We start from the raw sequence: 19,557 nt of genomic DNA, 5'->3' as shown, positions 1-19,557 counted from the left end.
CCATCCATTTCTGTTGTCTTTTTATATTTTAGCTACAGAGCTGACGAGGTAATCTGTAATTTACGGAGAAATTTTAATGTTATTGATCTGGATTTGTCCAAACTTGGCCGTCAACAATCCTACGGCCATCTTCAGAATAATAATAATAGTAAACCTATCCTTACAGCTTGTCCTGCAGTGCCTATCCAATAACGCCTTGGCGAAGTTATCTGCATTATTAAATACCGGATGGTATTGGGTGAATCTTTTGAGGTAAAAACGTATCTTTATTTTTAAAAAGCGGATGGGGGGGGGGGACGAGAGAAAAATATCTAAAAAGTTTTTTTTTTTTTTTTTTGTAATACCTAATCATATTTCTAACCTGCTGTCATCGTTCCAGTATCTTTATTCGTTTTCATTTATTCGTGTTACTCATCATTTACGCCTATTTTACCGCTTCCGCGATAGGCTAATGACTAATTTTGTGTTCATTAGTTCTTTTTATCTCTTGGGCTCCAATGACTCTCAGTTGAAGAAAATCGTCTATTTTAGTTGGAATAGAAATTAGAATTGTTTTTGGCATGAAAAGGTTAGCAATTTATTTAGGTGGGGGCGCACACCATCCACTCACTCGATGTAGTGTTGTCGTCGGGTGTCTGCCCGTTCCTCTCCTCCATCCTTCTTTCCTTCCATCCTCTTCTGTCTTTCTTCCTTTCATTCTTCCTTGTCCTTCTGCCTACGGGTGACTTTACACTCCCTCTTCTGTCTTTCGTTCCTTCATTCTTTCCTCTTCCTTCTGCCTGTAGGTGACTCTACACTGAGTGACAAGCCAAACGGTTTCCTGTACACCAGGAAACCGTTTACTTCGCTGGGTGGTAACCATATAACCAAATTTTGGCGCCTGGTGGTTTAGTGGGTAATTATTGCGCTCCAGTCGGATTGAGCCGGTGAAGATTTATATCCGACGGGTGGTTGGGGTTGATTGCTCATATAATGCCACTCAGGGATGAGTGAGACTGGTCACTCATCTTAAATGTCGGGACCAACTGCTTAGCCCCGGGCTGCTACGCTCCTTATGGGGCAATGTAGGATTGGATGATGGATGGATGATTTGTTTATATAATCCTTGAATCTGGTGACGTGCTGTGTGTGTTAACTCTAACCAATTCGGCTTCTGGTAGATCTCGTAGGGAAGGGGTTAATGAAGGCTATATCTAAGCCCACCAGTCGAAACCTCCCTCGCAAGATGAATAAAATCATCCCTAGGTAGCAAGATGATAGAGGAAGAAAAATAAGTCGCTGGAGTTAAGGGGTTAAGCTCTCCCACCACACCACCATCCCAGTCTTTTAATGTATTTATTTTTTGGCTCCATTTTACTGTTATGTTTTCTCCCAGTTCTCAGAGCTGTTTGTCACGTTCTTTTTAAGTTTTTCCCTATCGTAGCGTCCTTCTTGTGTTCATTTTTTTCTTTAATAACCGTTACCACAAGACTGTTTTTTTAATTCAGCCAAGGAGAGAGGTTAACAACGTCTTTTCTCTTAACTTTGACTTGGCCTAAATATGCAATCTCTCCATCTTCAGTCGGGAGTTGTGACAGGAGATCAACATGAGTATGATAATTGTCAAGAAGTCCAAAGGAAAGGAGATAGAGCTGTCGTGCTTAATTCTACCATTGAGCGTAGGGAAATTGATCTCCATAATATAGTCTGGTCAAGCAGAAGTGCCATGGAAATGATGTAGAGCTTGTGTTTAATTCTGCCGTTGAACTAGGAGAGCAAAGCTACAAAAGGACGAAAATCTCCACAAGTTTTAGTGAAAATACTATAACAGGGTGCTCAGTATGTGGATGGGTAATTGACAGTAAATGATATCTGATAAATGGGGATGGATAATCAGTAGTAAATACCGGTAATTAGGGTGAAAGTCAGATAGCAGTGGGATACAATTTGTCCTTATTACGGTAATGGCAGACTCGATGTATAATTCGTTCGTTGTGTGATGATGTTGTCCGTTGTATGTTTTCCTGTACCTGTAGTTGTTTCAGCTTGATTTCGCAGTGATTTTTAACGTTTTACAGAGTATTCGTGTACCAGTAATTCACTTGGCAGTGATTTTTCGTCGTTTTGAATTTTATTCGTGTTCTTGCGCCCATGATAGATATGCGTTCATGACAGACATTTTTAGTAAATTACGTTTTTACACATTTTTAGTAAATCTACGTTTTCACACACACACACACACACACACACACACACACACACTTAGTGGCATGCACGAGGGAAAGCACACATATCTAGACACGCACACGCGCACACATTTATACTCACAGAAGCAGTTGTATCCATGTTCATTTGCATTCCGCACCCAGAAGAAACGCACACATTACACGCATGATGGTTCTCTCTCTCTCTCTCTCTCTCTCTCTCTGTGTGTTCATGTTTTTTTTTCTCCATATCAGAAACCACTGTGTTGCATGTGGACACTGTTTTCTTATGACTTTTTTCTTTCAACAGGGAACACGAATCAAAATGCAGTAGCAACAAAGAAAAAGAAAAAAAAGAAAAGCGGATACCAAAACAGCTAAAAGAATTACTACGAGGAGATGATAAATTATAACAAGAAGGAATAGAAGAGATAATGATAAGAATAAGAACCAGCAACAGCAACGAAGAGGAAGAATAGGACGAAGAGGAAGTAATACTGATGAATAACTTAAATTTCGAACGAGAGGTTTCCCGGTGATAAATATAATCATCTGGCATTAGCAGGAGTCAGAACATAATTATTTTTACACCCACGAGGTGTAGGGATTGATGATAGTATTAAGAAGACAAAGAAGAACCCTAACTGCAATTAGTATGGGAGTTGACGTGTACGCAGCGGGTGACGCATTGGTACCCTTGTTGACTGCTGCCATTCTACCCGTGCTTCACCTGGTGCTGAGTCTTCTAGTACCACAAGCCTCCCTCCCCATCTATGCTAATCCGTACACACTTAGGTCACACTACGATTTTATTGTTGGTGAGTCTGTGTAGTTTCTTAAAATGTATGTAGACTGATAGGTAGGTAAATGTGTGAATATTTGAATGGGGTATGAGGGGAGACAAAATTTGTTACGAAAAGATAAGTGAAATAGGTACTCTCTCTCTCTCTCTCTCTCTCTCTCTCTCTCTCTCTCTCCCCACACATTTCCTTTACTTTCCGCATCCTCGCTACACACTTCCACATCCTCCCTCCACATTCCCACACACTTGCACACCCTTCCCTCACCTAACCTACACACCCCTCACTCTCTCCACACTTTTACACCCCTTTACACACACCACCCCTGCCCCACATTACCACGCCTTTGTTCAGTGCTTGTTGACGTCGGTAAAGGTGATGGAAGTTTTATGATGTACCGGTTTTGTGGGGTGAATAGATGACTGCGACACACACACACACACACACACACAGGCGAGAGGACTTGTTTGTGATTTACAGCCCTTATGAGCAAGCAATGAATGGAGTTAAATATATAGAATTGACTGAAAGCTACATTGATGTTCTCACTCCATTCTTAGCTGGGAAAAGAGGTCTGGATGATGATTATGATGATGGTGGTGGTAATGATGATGACAGTGATGATGATGCTAATGTTGATGACAGTGATGATGCTAATGCGGATGACAGTGATGATGATGCTAATGATGGTGGTGATGATGATGATGATGATGATGATGGTGGTGGTGGTGATAATGCTAATGGTGATGGTGGTGATGATTATGCTAATGGTGATGATGATGGTTGTGATGTTAATGATGATGGTGATTGTGAAACTAATGTTGATAATGGTGATGATCATGATGTTTCAGTGTCATCTCTTCATTTTCATTTTGTTGCATTTAGAGGAGAGGTCTCATATTGAAGGGGTTAATTAGAAGAATATTGCCTTGCTGTCTTTGTAATAGCACCCATGACTCTCTCTCTCTCTCTCTCTCTCTCTCTCTCTCTCTCTCTCCTCCTCCTCCTCCTCCTCCTCCTCCTCCTCCTCCTCCTCCTCCTCCTCCTCCCCCCCTCCTCCTCCTCCTCCTCCTCTTCTATTTCTTATCTTTCTTTTCCTTCTCCTTACATTCACTTTTTCCCTTAACTTCCCCCACATACTTTCTCCCATTTCCATTCCTTCCTACAGGGCCTCAGGGAACAGACAATCAGATCTATGCCCAGTCTCCCTAGTTGTGAGTCATGTACCAAACAGAAGGAGCTACTCTTTCAACCTTATCCTTATTTCTGTTTGTGTTTCTTTCTTCCCCACCCCCATTAATCTTCCCTACAGTGAGTGGAGGCATTGTGTTGGTGGTGGAATCTGTTCATCCCCTTCTTCTTGTCTTTCCTTCCTGTTTTTCATTTCCCCCATCTTTTCCACCTTCCCTGTCAGTTCATCTCGCCATTTCTCATTCTTCTTTCCCTTATTCTTTCCCCCTGTTTCCCTCCCTTCTGTGTATTGTCTTCCCCATATCTCCACCTGCACACCCATTTTGCCTCTATAGTGGTGGAGACTCCGTAGGGATTGTGGTGGGTGGTCAGCTGAACCAGGAGATGAGGAGAGGGGATGGAATGTGCAGGTGATACAAGTCTGTTCCCTGCCATAACTTTGCCACTTTCCTCACCCTCCCTTATCTCTTTCCTCCTTACCTCTTCGCCATAATTTCCCCTCCTCTTGTCTTATCATTCCTCATCTTCTAGGCCGCCCTTATCTCACCATTTTTTTTCCCTTCATCCCTTACAAGTTTGTATTTCCCATTACTCTCCCCAGTTGCCCTTCCTAACTACTTTTCTACCCTTTATTATGCCCCATTTCACCCCTTTTCTTCTACCTTACAGTGGGTGGTGGGTCTGCAGGTAGTGTGGTGGGTGGTCGGCTGAGTGAAGAGAAGGGATGGAGTGTGCTTGTGGTGGAGGCAGGTGGTACCCCTCCCCCAGAGACCAGGATCCCTGCACTCTACCCTGTGGCACTTATCCCAGGACACCCATCACATAGACCTTACTTCACTACCAGGCAGCGAGATGGCCTAGCTGGATTTGTGAATAGGGTAGGTGACTTATCTTACTGCATAAATGCTTTAGGTTCTAGTACACACACATGTGCTTTTCACAGCCATATCTTACATTGCCCATCACGTATACTGAAGGCAGTTACTATAAAAGATGCAACTCATTAGCTTAATTTCCTTACATGACTTGTTTAGTTTTTTTTCGTTGAAAGATTCCCTGCACATATAGTGCAGGCCGGGCCATACATTAGCCCGGTCAGTGGTGTATGGGCTGGTTAAAAAACAGTAAGTGGGGAGAACAGGACCTAGGGATTGCCTAGCACACACGTCCTGTCTCCTGGCGGGCTTTGTGGTGTGTGTACTTGTTTAGTGTTTGGTCATGGCATTTAATGGTTGTCACTGACCAACTGAATGTTGTATGAGAGAGAGAGAGAGGGAGGGAGGGAGAGAGAGAGAGAGAGAGGGAGGGAGGGAGGGAGAGAGAGAGAGAGAGAGATTAACCATCCTCCCCCCTTTATTTTTTTTCAGATGGCGCGTTTAGTGACTGGTCATGGCATTGGAGGATCGTCTCTCATCAATGGTATGTTCTATGTACGGGGAGCCAGGCAGGACTATGACCACTGGGCCAGTCTCGGCAACCTGGGCTGGGACTACAACACTGTTCTACCATTCTTTCTTGCCTCACAGGATTATTCAGGGCCTAAGACAGGTAAAGAGACTATCATATTTGGATTCTGATGCTTTGATGACACCTTACTTTTTAGATTGTTTTGGCTATCCCCAAACAACTTGATTCAGCTTGGGAAAGATTTTTGCTCAGAGATGATGTCACTGAAGGCCTCCAGTTTTAAAAATATGTTGCCTTTCCAGTTTGATAAATCTTTTAATGGATGAAATTGTCACAAGATGGCACAGATAATTAAAATTATTAAGTGTATCCTGTGGCTGGAAGGGGTTGTCCTGCATTATGAGTACTCCAATACTTACCCCTGCATGAAATGAAGCACATTAATGTGTGTGTGTGTGTGTACACATTAGACTTGTGAGGTGGAGTTGAGAATTTTAAAGGCTTGAATGATTAATGGATGTGAGGCTCGCTTCATTGGGTAGTGTATTGATAGCTCTCCTGATTTTATACACTGTTCTTGTGTATGGATCCTGTGCACTGTAGCAGTTGGAAATAGGGCTGGGATGATGATGTTGATGGATGTCTATGGTACTGAATGTGAGAAGATATAATTATTACCAACATATTTATTCTGCTTGATGCTTTAGGTGGAATCTATGGGCATGGTGGCCCCCTGGGTATAACTGGAGGGTTTCAAGGGCCCCTCACTCGTGCCTTCCTACAGGGAGGAGCTCAGCTCGGATACCCCATCATCGACGTTAATGGACCCTCTCAGATTGGTAAGTGGCAGATGATAATATTTATTTAGTGTTATCTTGGGAGAACAGTAGTATATTTAAACCCACAAAGTCTAGGGATGTTTTTTCAGTTTATTCTTGCTATCCTGGTGATTTTATTGAGCTTGGGGTAGACTGTTCAACTTGGAGGGGTTAGCCATAGTCTTATTACAAGCATTCACTATTTGAGGTCTTTTCCAATATAAACAAAAATTTTTGGTACCAGTAAGAGTAAACTACAGTGGATGTCAGCCAGATTCAAGAGGCTAAGTAGTGGTGTTTTGAGTGCCTGTTTGTTTTGTGGGCTTATGGAAACACTCAAATTGTCAGGTAAGGGGATATCTTATTTTCCAGGTGATAGGAGATTAAGGGAACATTTGAAATTATCAGTAAAGGAGAATGAGTATGTGAGTGCCTGATACATGAGATTATAAAAACTCAGAATGGGAGGAGGGAGAGCTCTGATTGCCCAAGCGATGTAGAGAATGTATGGGAAGATCTGGAGTTGTCAGTAGAGGGAAGATTAGGTTTCAGTGACTGATTGTTCTCCACTTCTTCATATTTGTTTAATTTCCACCATTCCACATCTTTCTCCTACTCTACTCATCTTACACAACCTCATATTCTCTCCACCTTCTCCATCATTTCTTCCACTTTACCTAATATACTCTCCCCTGCTCCACAGACTTCTATCTTCCACCTCTTCCTGCATCCTTCCACACACCCACTTCCTCCATTTCTTCACCCTAATTGTCCTTCATCCACTGCACAGGCTTCTCCTACTCTAGTTTCACCATCAAGAATGGACGTAGGAGTTCCACAGGGGACTGCTTTCTCAACCCTGTTCCAGCCAATCTACACATCCTACACTCTGCTAAAGTCCTCAAGGTGAGTGGGAGAGAGAGAGAGAAAGAGAGAGACAACTAAGACTGGTTTGAGACGTTATGTATTGTCCAAAATGATGCAGGTCCAATCTCAGGCAGGGATATGAAACAGTGATGACTTAAGTTTCACTACAACAGTTTTTACAGATCTTCCACAAGACCCAGTAATATACCATTTATTGCCCCACTAATACCAATACACCAGTTCTAATTGAGACAAACTTAGCTTATATTCAGTATGGAGGTTGAGTATTAGCACGTAACTGGTGACATATAAAGATGGGTGGCACATAGAACTGTTTGGCCTCAGAATAAACTGTCACTGTACACTTAACTTTTTTTTTTTTTCAAGTTATTATTACTGTATCATTTATTTCACAAGGTGATTCTTTTAAATCTCAGGAGAAATATACAAGTAGTACAGGTTGTTAGAAACAGTGTCTGGTAAACCTTGGATAGATTCTGGTATGTGTATTTACAGTACTAATATGGTAGATTGCTTGCTTCATTGCTTAGTAATTTTGTTAAACTTAGTAAAAACAATCACCTTTAAGGTGTTATTTAGAGCTTCATCTAACCTCTTCAGTTTAAAAAAATCTAGGGTAATGTGATTGTTACTGTGTGGAGAAACCAAGAATGTTATGCAAAGTATCATTGAAGTGAATGGGTTAAAATGTCTAAAAGTATATATTAGCCAAACTTGATGTTAGATGACCTGTGTGTTTAATTTGTCTAAGTGTGATTTATTTATTTATTTCCCCCCCTTCCCCCAGGTTGTATTGAATAAGGAGAAGCAGGCAGTTGGCGTCGAGATTGAGCACAGTGGAATGGTAAGCATATTTTATGTGGCTTGGGTTGGATCCTGTCTCAGTAAGAAATGCTGCATCTCATGCTGTATACTTGATGGATGAATGGGTGTGGGAAAGCTTGCATTCAAGTTATGTTGAACGTCTTTTAACAGGTCAGTATATCTGAGCTTACAGTGTTTTAAGTGGCATGTTGGAAAGAGGTTAAAATTTGGGCAGGAGTTGATGATGATTATGTGTGAGTATTTCTGCTTAGATAAAGATGATATTTCAAGTGATGGTGTATGGGTAGGTGAAGAATGATGGGAAAAAAAATAATAACAAAATGATGAATTTCCAGGTATTTGTGATCGGTGCTCTACGTGAAGTTGTGGTTACGGCTGGTGCTCTGGTCTCACCACAGCTGCTTATGCTGTCAGGTGTAGGGCCCCACAAGCATCTCACCAAGCACAGGGTATATCACTAATCACTTTTGACCTCCTTCTGTATGGCTGTGTATTTAAGCTTTATCCTTTACATTATATACTGTATGAGTGGTGATGAAAATGATGATAAGGAGAGTGAGGGTGATGAGGATATTGAAGATTGGTGTTGATGTTTGAAATGATAGTGATGGTAGTATTGAAGGTTAGTGCTTGCAAGAAGTGATGGTAAAAGTGGTGGAAGGTTTTATGGTTGGTGTTTGTGGTGGTGATAATGTCTGGTACCAATATCTCACCACAGTTGCTCTTGCTGTCAGGTGTGGGGCCCTTTCAACAGCCGACCAAACACAAGATTTAAATTGTAGATGTTGATGTTCTGACTTAATGCTATGTCTGTATGTTAATGGAAGGTGATGAAGGTTTTGTGGGTTGTGAAGGTTGGTGCTGATGGTGGTGTAGAGATGAGATTGTGGTAAAAATAGTAAAGGCAGCAAAGATTTTGGTGAAGACAGAAGGGTGGTAAATATAGGAGTGAGGATGGTTTTGAATATGATGTAGGTACTGATGAAGGAATCCAACCCATTTTGGTCTGATTTGATGGAAAAGAGCACAACACAGCCTGCCCAAAACTAGTCCCTCAGATCCCTGTGGTAGCTGACAGTCATGATGGTGGTCATAACCTTCAGTACCACATAAGAGTCAACATCTTCCCTACCTAACCTTACTCATCACTCTCCTGTGTTACCAGATCCTATTTTAGATTATCCTATCCAGTATTTAACCAACCCTGCCCTGCCTTATCTTTATCTTACCTTACCTTTCCATTCCCTATCCTACTGTACTCTACTAGTCTTTGCCCCACCATTCCCTGGCGTACTGTACTCTGCCATACTAAGCTTAATATAACTTCTCAGATCCCTGTGGTGGCTGACCTACCTGGTGTTGGTTGTAACCTGCAGGACCATGTGGGTGTCAATGGCCTCACCTGGACCCTCCCTAAGGCCATTCCTGATGTATTCTCAAGATATCTTGTGGGGCTCGCTCGCTATGCCAGGGACAGCACTGGTGGGTTTTGTGTGTGTGTGTGTGTGGGTGGGTGTGGGTGTGGGTGTGTGGGGTGTGTTTTAACAAAAGTTAAAGAGTTTCCTTTTTTCTTTGCTTCAATGTAAGAGCTGTTCACTTAGAAAAGAGGTAGTATGATGCTTCATGAAGTCATTAACACTGACCTTACAGCATTCCTAGGTCATAACCTCTTTAGTATGATGACATCTAGGAAACAAGGAAAGGAAAGTATGAAAGTGGGAGAATCACCAGTAGCATGTCAGTGAAATAGGCCAAACACTCATTTACACATCATTAATCCCTTCTAAGTCCAGGCCTCACCTCACAAACCTATGTGTTTTTAGAGATTATTATTATAAATGCACTTCATATTACCTGTCAGATAATCAGTTAATGGTCTGACAAGTTTGGGGGAAAAGGTGCCAAACCCTTGTCATGTTCACTGTCATACATAACTTATCCAAGACTCTTTGTCCTCAGTATGTTCCTTGGTCTCATCAATATCCATACCTTGCCACCTTACACACTCTTCTACCACATTCTTCCACCTTCACCTTGCCTTACAGTGCCTCCTTTCACCTCATGTATACTCCTTTCACCAGTATACGTCTGTCAGTTCTCTCCATATGACCTTACCAAGTGCACTGTCTTGTACCCAGTGATATATCTGTAAAATTAAATATAGCAGCCTTCTGTAAGCCTTCTTTATATGTTGGGTAGGCTATGTGTTCCAATATAGCTTTTTTTTCACTGATAATGAAAATTGTGTGAAACTGGCAAATGAGATTAATAGGTAGCAATGGAACTCTGACAGGTAGTTTTTCTGAGATTATTGTGCACATAAAAGCAAAAAATGAATCCATCCATCCATCATCCAATCCTATGTCGCCCCAGAGAGGAGCGTGGGAACCTGGGGCTAGGCATGTTGGCAAAAATGAATACAAGAAAAATACAACATATAACTAGAATTTACTGTAATCATCCCCTCACCCCTCTTCTGGCAGGCCCACTTGCCACACCTGACACAGAGCTGGTAAATGCATGGGTACGTGTGGATGAGGGGGGTGACCCCTCCTGGCCTGATATACAGCTCTTCATGGCTGGACTTTCACCCTCAGCGGATAAAGGGGCCATCTATCCATCCATCTGGGGACTGAACAGGCAGGTCAGTGCATGTCAGCATGTCTCATAGTATGTTAGCTCAGATGGTGGCCTACCGTAGTCAGATTGGTGGGTTGGTATGACTAGTAATGAAGGAGACTTATTCCTGCCTCATTACTTAGGCTCATTGAATTTCCTGCAGTTATGACCTAATATTCACATTGTGTGAGTAGACAAGTTCTGTCAGATGAAAACAAAGTGACTAGCTTGGAATGGAGCAGGTTGATATTACGAGTAGAGTAGTTTGGAGTTAGGTTGGAGTTGACTGAGTTTGATATAGTTCATCATAATTTATCAGGCTAGGGAAGGATGAGATGGGTTTGGATACATTGAGGTTTGAGTAGAGTGGATTGAGGTTGTCAGTTCAGAGGTTTAGATTAGGGCAGGCTGATGATTGGTCAAGGCTTGTAGAGGTAAAATCATATCAAGTTAATATTAGGCTGGGGCAGATTGAGGTTAGGGTCATTTGAGGTTAACTTAGGTTAGGGTGGAATACAAACCACATGGTGGTAGCAAGAAAACATTAACAATTATTATCAATGTGAAGGGATTGATTAAGGTTTTAAACAGATACTTTTTCACAGAGATTTTGTTGCTGGTCATAGCAAGGATGAAATGGAAAGGTCACCAGCACACTGCAATGGATGGGGGTGGAGAGGAACAGTATATGAATGAGGGTGGTGTGAGTTGAAGGGAGGGAACCCTGATGGCTGAGGACAGTGCGACATGGAAGCAATTTGTCTGTTGTAGCCACCCACTTTGTCTGGTTGTAGACATAGATAAATAAGCAATATGATAGACAGATCCTTTTCCACAGAGGTTAGGTTAGGTTAGGTTAGGTTAGGCCAAGGTAGGATAGGCAAGGTTAAGATAGGGTAGGTTGAGGTTAGGTTAGATTATGTAAGGGCTTAATATAATGATATAGTGATGAATTCAAGACTTAGCAGATTTTTTTCCCCCAGAGATTCAAAGACTACTACAGTGAGGTCCTGGGAATGCGTGGTCTGAACATACGACCCACATTGGTGCAGCCCAAGAGCCGAGGAACGGTCACTCTCAAGTCCTCCAACCCTCACCACCCCCCCATCATCAACCCTAAATACCTTGCTCACCCACATGATGTTGCCAGACTTGTTAGAGGTACACTGCTGTGAAGTTAGCTTATCATAACAGTAATGTTGTTGATGTTGTGGCTCCAGGGTAATCTAAAACAGGAACCTGGTGGACTGTAGGATTAAGTTGCCCATCCCCTGCTATCCACACATCCCTGTGGAAGATAGGGAAATGGTTGAGGGATGTTTATACAGTATAATCTGGAAGTTGAGCTGCCCAGTTATGTTGATGCCACGGCATAAAGAAGTCCCTCTCCAACACCCACAGTAACATTAAAGAAATAATAGTAGTAACAGCCAGTCCTATTTTACCCTTTCCAAGGTGTAGGGGTCCAGGGCAATTTACCATAGACCAGTACATTAAAATCGTAGATGACTAGCCTGCTTCTTTTTGTGGCATTACATAATAAAAAAAAAACTCCAAGCTCCTATTTAGGATCAGACATATGGAAGGTCATCACTCCAGCTGGGGAATTCTAACTGCTAGATCACCAGGCACTTGCAGTAACATTTAGTCCCACATTATCCCATTGAGGTGTAGGTGATTGAGTATTAACAGTTTCAACATCAGCCTCAGCTGAATGGGAACCTGGTGGACTCCAGGTTGAAGCTGCCTTCCTCATGCAGTCTACCATCCTCATTGTAGGGGATGGGGAAGTAGTTGAAGGATGTTTCTATAAATGGCTAGTAGAGTTGCTTGGTTATATTGGTGACACCAGATGGAGGTATCCCTCTGTAGCACCAAGGCAGTAGAAGATGGTAATAAAGATGTTTGTTTATAAATGCCTAGCTGGACAGACATATTGTTTGTGTATCTGGAATTTAATTGTGACAGATGAGGGGTGTAATTATGCAAGTAAAGATATATCCATTTAATGTCTGTTGAGCCTTTGAATATATATGATACATTACTTAATTTAAGGCACTATACTCTGTTCACTTCAACTAGGTAGAAAACTGCCATCTGCCCATCCTGAATCCTGAGCTATAGTAGAAGATTAAACTTGTATATTGTGCTAGTCACTAAGAGGTTGCATGGAATTATGCTGAGCAAAACCATTCTTATTCTGCTTTTGAACTGCACCTAATTAAAATGAACTATAATTATAGTTAAAATAAACTATAATTGTGTTGTATGTAGTAGTCCAGATCCCCAGGAAGCAGTTGGAAGCTTTTTGATCATGTAATGCCATCATTGCATTGCCTGGTCACATAACCCTATATATTAAGGACAGTGGTAGCCTAGTCATGTCTCTTATGCTTTACACTGGGTTTGGGACTGGCTATTTTTATAATTTTATCATTTGATAGAAGGTTCACATTATATATGAACATTTTTTATGTTTTTGTATTAAAGTCCATGTTAATTCACACACAGGAAAATGCTGTGCAAAGTTATATTGCTATCTATAAAACTGATTTGCCAATTACTCTAAGTGTATATATAAGGGGGACTTAGTCACATGTGGATGATCAGTGTGGGTAATCAGGTGTCTGCTGGTTGTCATTAAATTGTAAATTAATATCACTGCAGATGCTGCATTGCCACAACTAACTGGTGTTGCCTCCCCAGGTATCAGAGTTGCCCTGGCCTTAGGCAACACCACGGCCTTCACTCACAAACTACAAGCCAGGTTCTTTGAAAAGGTAACTAGTAAAACATTCTCTTGTTATACTCTCTTATCTTCAGCCTCTTACTTTTCTTTTTCCTCTGCCCTTACCACATAACAGTTGACTATAATGATGGTGATTGGAACAGGCTAATAGCTATTAGGTTTGAGTGGAAAAGGTTGTAGAGGCCTTTGTCCTGCAGTGGACTTGACTACGATTGATGATGATGATAGTCGTAGTTTTACACTGGACCACTATACTAACACTGAATGCTGCACAGTATAGTACTGTGGCAGTTAACAGGATCGATCTCCTTGTTTACCATGTACATTACTTTATGAACTGTTCTGGCAGACGAATAACTGAAAAGTACACAGTGCAATCTAATAGAGTACCTTCACTACATTATGTGATTCATTCCACAACTACAGCTGTACTGAACATGTTTCCAGGCAGAATTTCAGCAGTTTCATTTTGAACCAGTCACAATTTCAACAATTGCTTGATACTTCTCTCTGTTTTTGTTTGTGCAAAGACACACAGGAAAGTCTTAGGTCATGATCAGAATAGCTTTGTAGTGCTGTATGCAGCACAGCAACACTACACCATTTCCAAAGTATGGTAACCATCAGATTCTTCTACAACAGCACATTTCATCATTGTAACCCTAGTTCTAGTGTCCTGAGGAGTGTTATAAAGTCTTTTATTTAAGAGTACATGTACTTTTCATTGTCACTGGGATGAGTAGGATCTAGAAATAGGAAGAGGAACACATGTTTAGGGTATGACTTCTTTAATTACTTGATGCCATTTTTTTCCCTTTGATACCAGCCCCTCCCCAGCTGCACCCACACAGCCTATGGGAGTGATGCATACTGGACCTGCTACGTTCGGCACATGGCCACCACCACCTATCACTATGTAGGGACGTGTAGACTGGGCCCTGTCTTGGACCGACTGGCTGTTGTTGACAGTGAACTAAGGTGAGGCTAATGGCAGGTGTTGTAAGGATGCTCTAGAAATGGTTTAACTCTTTCAGTCCATTGATGTATCTTTGATTTTGTTTTTTTATTTCCAGATAATTTTATTCAGCTTCCTAAAGATCTTTTGTAATGAATTGGCCAATGAAAGCTGTATCTAGCTTCTCCAGTCTGAAAGGTCTCATCTAGGCTAAAAACTGTGTGATGGTAGCAAGAAAAAACAAAATACATAATTGGATTAAATGGGTTAATACAGTAGTGGCAAATATTGATGTTTAGAGGCCATTGATCATTCTAGCATGTGTACATTCTTTCACCCTATGGCAGCTATCCATATGTTGCAATTTTGAGTCATTTCCCTGTTCAGTCCCCAAACCTGGGATCTCCATATAGAAACTCACCCCACTTTTGCCATTTCTTATGCCAAATCACTCACAACATAGTTCTTATCTCTTATCATTCAGTGAAACCCTGTTCATTCCTCTCAGCATTCTTGTTTCTGTGCATTCCAGTCATATTCCCATCTCCTAATTGCCAAGTCTTACAGTGATACAACCTAACACCTACAATACATTTTGTAAAGTTTACCCCTAGATAGAAGAGTCCGTGCACTATGAGAGGTCTCTGGTAAGCTGACTGAAGTCTTTTGGTGGTTGCAGTAATAGCGCTGCTTTATTGTCTATACATATGTATATTTTTTTCCCCATAGTTCAATACAGTTGTACCTATTGTTGCTGTACAGGATGGTACACATTTTATGCATCCCAATTCTCGTGTGTTGGAGGGACAGCTCAGTCAGTATTGCTGTGTTTTTTATTACATAATTTTCTTATTCCCATAACCATTTTCTTCCTTGGTAGTGTCTGCTTCTTTGTGTCCATTGATTGCATGTCTGATAAGAAATTTCATGCAGCAGCCTAAATACAGTATCTGCACAACTCTTACCAACAGACTGAGCCATCCCTATGACAAGCAGGATAGGAGGGCACAGTTTATGAACCACTCAGGTTATTTCTCCATTAATATTTGTCTGTTGTTGGAGAGGGACTCCATCATCTGGTGGAACTGATATTCTGTAACAGGGTGACACTACCACCTGGTTATGCAAACATCCCTTAATTACTTTCCAATCTTCTGAAAGGAAGATTGTGGACTGCAGAAGGGAAACTTAAGCCAACAGTCCATTGGCCTCATAATTCAGATGAACCTGGTGCTACAACTACTACTACTGTATTGTACAGTACTACAGTTTTGGTCTACCTGGCAGGGTGTATGGTGTGAAAGGTCTGCGTGTGGCAGATGCTTCCGTCATGCCCACCATCAGTATTGGAAACACCAATGCACCCACCATCATGATCGCTGAGAGGGCTGCGCACCTCATCAGGCAGGCGTGGCAGGGGCAGGGGAGGTGAGGGTAGTTAGGGAGAAGGGTCAGTAGTTAGGGAGGTAAGGTAGTTTGGGAGACAAGTTGGTAGTTTGGGAGGTACAGCAGTTAGGGAGAAGAGTGTGTAGTTAAAGTGTTTGCAAGTTGGTAGGTTGGGTTAGTTAAGAAGGTAAGTTCACTTACACAGAAGAGAGATAAGGACATTCAGTAGTTAAGGAGGCCAGTGTGATATAAGAAGATGAAAGTAGTTAGGGAGAAAGCCTACTATTAAAGTAGTTAAAATGAACATTACCTGTTCTTGGTCTTTGCTCATTCATGTTGATGCATTTCACATTTGCCACATCATACACCTGAATTAAGCATTTATGTACCTGAGCCTACATTATTGGAACTGACTGACACTTATTATATAGCATTTAGTGTGTCAGTTACCCATGACAAATTTAATACTTTATACCAGGTACTGTACCATTATATGCAACATCTCCTAAAACAAATCCGACCTAAGTTGTGCAAAAGCAACTTGATATTAAATAGTAAAAGGAGAGTGAGATTTGAATTAAGAGGGATGGGTGTCAGTACTAAGTTTGATATGCTTTGGAAAGTAATCATTCCTACCTCATAAATATAAGCGATTATACATTAATTACCCGTGTGTGTGGAAGATGTTACATTATTTAGTTCTGCCGAGTTAATATGGTTGATTATAATAAGTGTGATCCTTAGGAAAACATCTTCCTAGTTCACATATTCATACCAAACTGCACTTTATACAGTACTCAGTTTGCATACAGCCAATGCACTACACAGTATTACAGGTATATTTATATCTTGTTTATCGGTCAGTCTCTGAAGCCAGTTATATTCTCATCCATTTACTTCAGTCTGTCTGAAGCTAGATGTCTTAATCCCGGAAGGGGTAGCCACAAATGTCACCTTATGTTCCACCATCAGGGTGTCCTATCTCAAACTCTCACCCCACCCTCATACACCCTTTCACCTCATCCTTGGTCTCACCCCCCTTCCACCTTACTTGCAAAATCAGCTATATTTTAAAAAAGCAGTTCAAAGAGGACTATTTTGAAACTTTAATACTTAATTTCCAGCCTTGTAAAGTAGACTGCTCTGATTATTATTGTTATTAAATCTAGGAAGCATATATGAAAAAGTAAGTAAAAGTACATGAAGAGACAGAGTTTAATGAGCAGTCAGGGGAAGTATAATATCTTTTGAAAAGTAAACCTTAACTGATTACAGTATAAAGAATGTACTGTGTCATTGCTGGAAATCTTGTTGAACTGGTTGGAGCTGCAAGTTTGTTCAGAAATAGAATGTCGTGGACATTACCCACCATCATCTTGGCCCTCATTCATATCCAAAAATTTGCATCATGACAACTCCTATGCTCTGTACTGTGTTCATGTAAAAATCATCCACAGTCATATTACCACCAAAAACAAGGCATCATCCCACTAACCCATTTCTCCACCCAAAAACCATCATCATTAACAGTAAGAAGCACAATACAGAGCTTAGTAAATCAGTCTGAACAGAAATCATAAGCAATACAGAGCTTAGTAAATCAGTCTGAACAGAAATCATAAGGAGATCAAAACCAACACCTCAGTAGCAGAACTATTTTATTTGAGAAATGTGACTGTGATCCAGACTTTGAATCATTATAAAATGGCATGTAACTTTTTTTTATTATTATTTTTTTTTTTATCTTTTGTACCATTGGGGGAAAGGGGGGGGGGGGATCTTGCTGGACACATATAGCGGATAGTTTGTGAACAGAACAACACGATCACTTATCCTACAGCACAATGTCTGGGTTAGGGGACTGGTCAATAATGTTAGTTGCTAAGTTTCTGCTAAGTCGCTATATAATATTCCACACCTTGGAGTTCAGCACGAAATATTAACCCACTGAGCCTGGGGACGTCCCTTTCATTTTATTCTTGCCATCTTCAGACGATAGACTGGAAGGGTTTGATACAGCCTTAATAAACCCTTCAGTGTGAAAGACCTCTCCTAAGTTCAATTAGGTAGTCTGGTAGCAGCAAGAACAGATTAAAAAGGATGTCACCTAAATTCAAGGGGTTACACTTTTGGAAATTGGTAATCACACAGTTTATAATCTTTTAAAAAATTCATTCAACATCATTTCATAAATTCTCTCAAACCTCACATAATTTACATTCCTTTGTACAGTTCTAAATCCTAAAGTTCATATAATGCCTACAAATTTACCCTAATAAAATACAATAACCCTCAATGCTCACAACAAATGCCTCTGTTTTACTGTTGGGTCTGATTGATATGGGTGATATATATTTTTTTTTGTTTGATTAGGTTCCATACACACACACACACTTAACCAATTGTGTTGGAGTCCATGGTAGGAGTCCCATTATATACAGTGTCTTCCCTAGCCCAAACACTTCATATTATACAACAGTCTATAGCATCAGCAGAGTAAGTAATAGAAATCAAAACTTAATTCTGACACACAGAAAAGGACATATTCTAGGTGGCATAGGAGGCATTGTAGCACCTCTTCCTTGGTGATTTATAATGCATATTACACCTTACCACTGTGTTCACCTGTATTGTCTTAATATCAATAGTTTCCATTACTAACATTCAAGAGGATACTGAGGCATATTTTGCAGAATAAATTGATAAGGAAGAGGTGTTACGAAATCTCTATGGCCATTTCAAATATGACCCAAATTTTCACTGCAGATTTCACACACATTTTTACCAATACAGTTATATGTGTCTAAGATACAGGACCTTGCTCAAGCAAATGTAAGCAATCCACAGTGAAATTTTAGTGTTACTGCACTTATAAAACTAGCCTGGTGATAACACTACTTCAACACACAAACTATCTTACTCCACAACACTGTATGAAAGAACTACATTAACAACAAAACAGTAGGCCTACATGTAACTAAACTAGGGCAGCCATTATAAATACCATAAGCTATGAAGTTATTAGATGTATCAATTTCTGTACTGTATATAAGAAACCTGATTAATTGTACAATGAAATTAGCTAACTACTTGTGTAAACTAGTGTTTGATTAGTTGGCGTAAACCTGATGTGCTATATCATTACCCACTACAAACGTAATACAGTCAAGCGGGCGTATGTTGAAGAGACGAACATTCATGACAGTAAAGACAGATCAAAATGTTAGCCTTACGTTGCAAGGCCTATTACGGCACTTGGCCCTCCTGACACCTAAGTTGTAAAAATCCGTGGCAATACCATATTCCATCTTATTACAATGACATCATGTTCTTGCTACCAACAGATATTATTCAGCCTGGAGGGGAGTAATGAAAAGTGTGTCTAGCTATAACAGTTCCGTAACTTGTTCAAATGGAAGATTTATACACATACTTGCAGAGTTTGTTTACTTGGGAAATATAAGTGTTGACAGATGGCCCTAAAGTAGGTCCAAGTTTGGCTGAAGCAGTTTTATCTCCCTAATAAACAACTTTAACAGACTTGGGAATAATTCCCCCAGCAAGTTGAGATTATTTCTAACCCTTCCAGAGTAAAGGGATCATACCCAGGTTAACTAAAATCAAAAGTCAGTAACAAGAATTAAAATGTCATTATAGTGTAGGGGTTCATGTGTGATTCAGTCACTCAGCCACTGATATTGCACACGTCATGCACTCCAGTTTTGTCATCATATAT

The 19,557-nt window shown here is 40.7% G+C and overlaps 1 protein-coding gene across 1 annotated transcript; it reads left to right on the top strand.

The window, feature by feature from the left end:
* The first annotated feature begins 2,838 nt into the window (after window positions 1–2,838).
* On the top strand, window positions 2,839–16,330 carry LOC145415551 (glucose dehydrogenase [FAD, quinone]-like). Its single transcript, XM_080284774.1, has 14 exons — window positions 2,839–3,001; window positions 4,844–5,052; window positions 5,542–5,727; window positions 6,282–6,420; window positions 7,190–7,305; window positions 8,075–8,131; window positions 8,448–8,561; window positions 9,444–9,594; window positions 10,596–10,756; window positions 11,715–11,892; window positions 13,438–13,511; window positions 14,307–14,458; window positions 15,723–15,863; window positions 16,300–16,330. The coding sequence occupies exons 1-14, from the start codon at window positions 2,839–2,841 to the stop codon at window positions 16,328–16,330; spliced, it is 1,872 nt and encodes a 623-aa protein (XP_080140900.1).
* The last annotated feature ends 3,227 nt before the right edge of the window (window positions 16,331–19,557 follow it).

Source organism: Coenobita brevimanus, chromosome 103 (genome assembly GCF_032717465.1).
Source record: "Coenobita brevimanus isolate Jiangsu-jjx chromosome 103, ASM3271746v2, whole genome shotgun sequence".
Classification (NCBI taxonomy): domain Eukaryota; kingdom Metazoa; phylum Arthropoda; class Malacostraca; order Decapoda; family Coenobitidae; genus Coenobita; species Coenobita brevimanus.
Note: the sequence above shows the minus strand (reverse complement) of the source record. Positions and strands in the feature narration are given on the sequence as shown.

Coding starts and splice junctions, on each gene's coding strand:
- LOC145415551 (XM_080284774.1), top strand. CDS start 2,839: ATGGGAGTTGACGTGTACGCAGCGGGTGACGCATTGGTACCCTTGTTG. Junction 13,512..14,306: donor AAGCCAGGTTCTTTGAAAAG/GTAACTAGTAAA, acceptor CTTTGATACCAG/CCCCTCCCCAGCTGCACCCA. Junction 14,459..15,722: donor GTTGTTGACAGTGAACTAAG/GTGAGGCTAATG, acceptor TCTACCTGGCAG/GGTGTATGGTGTGAAAGGTC.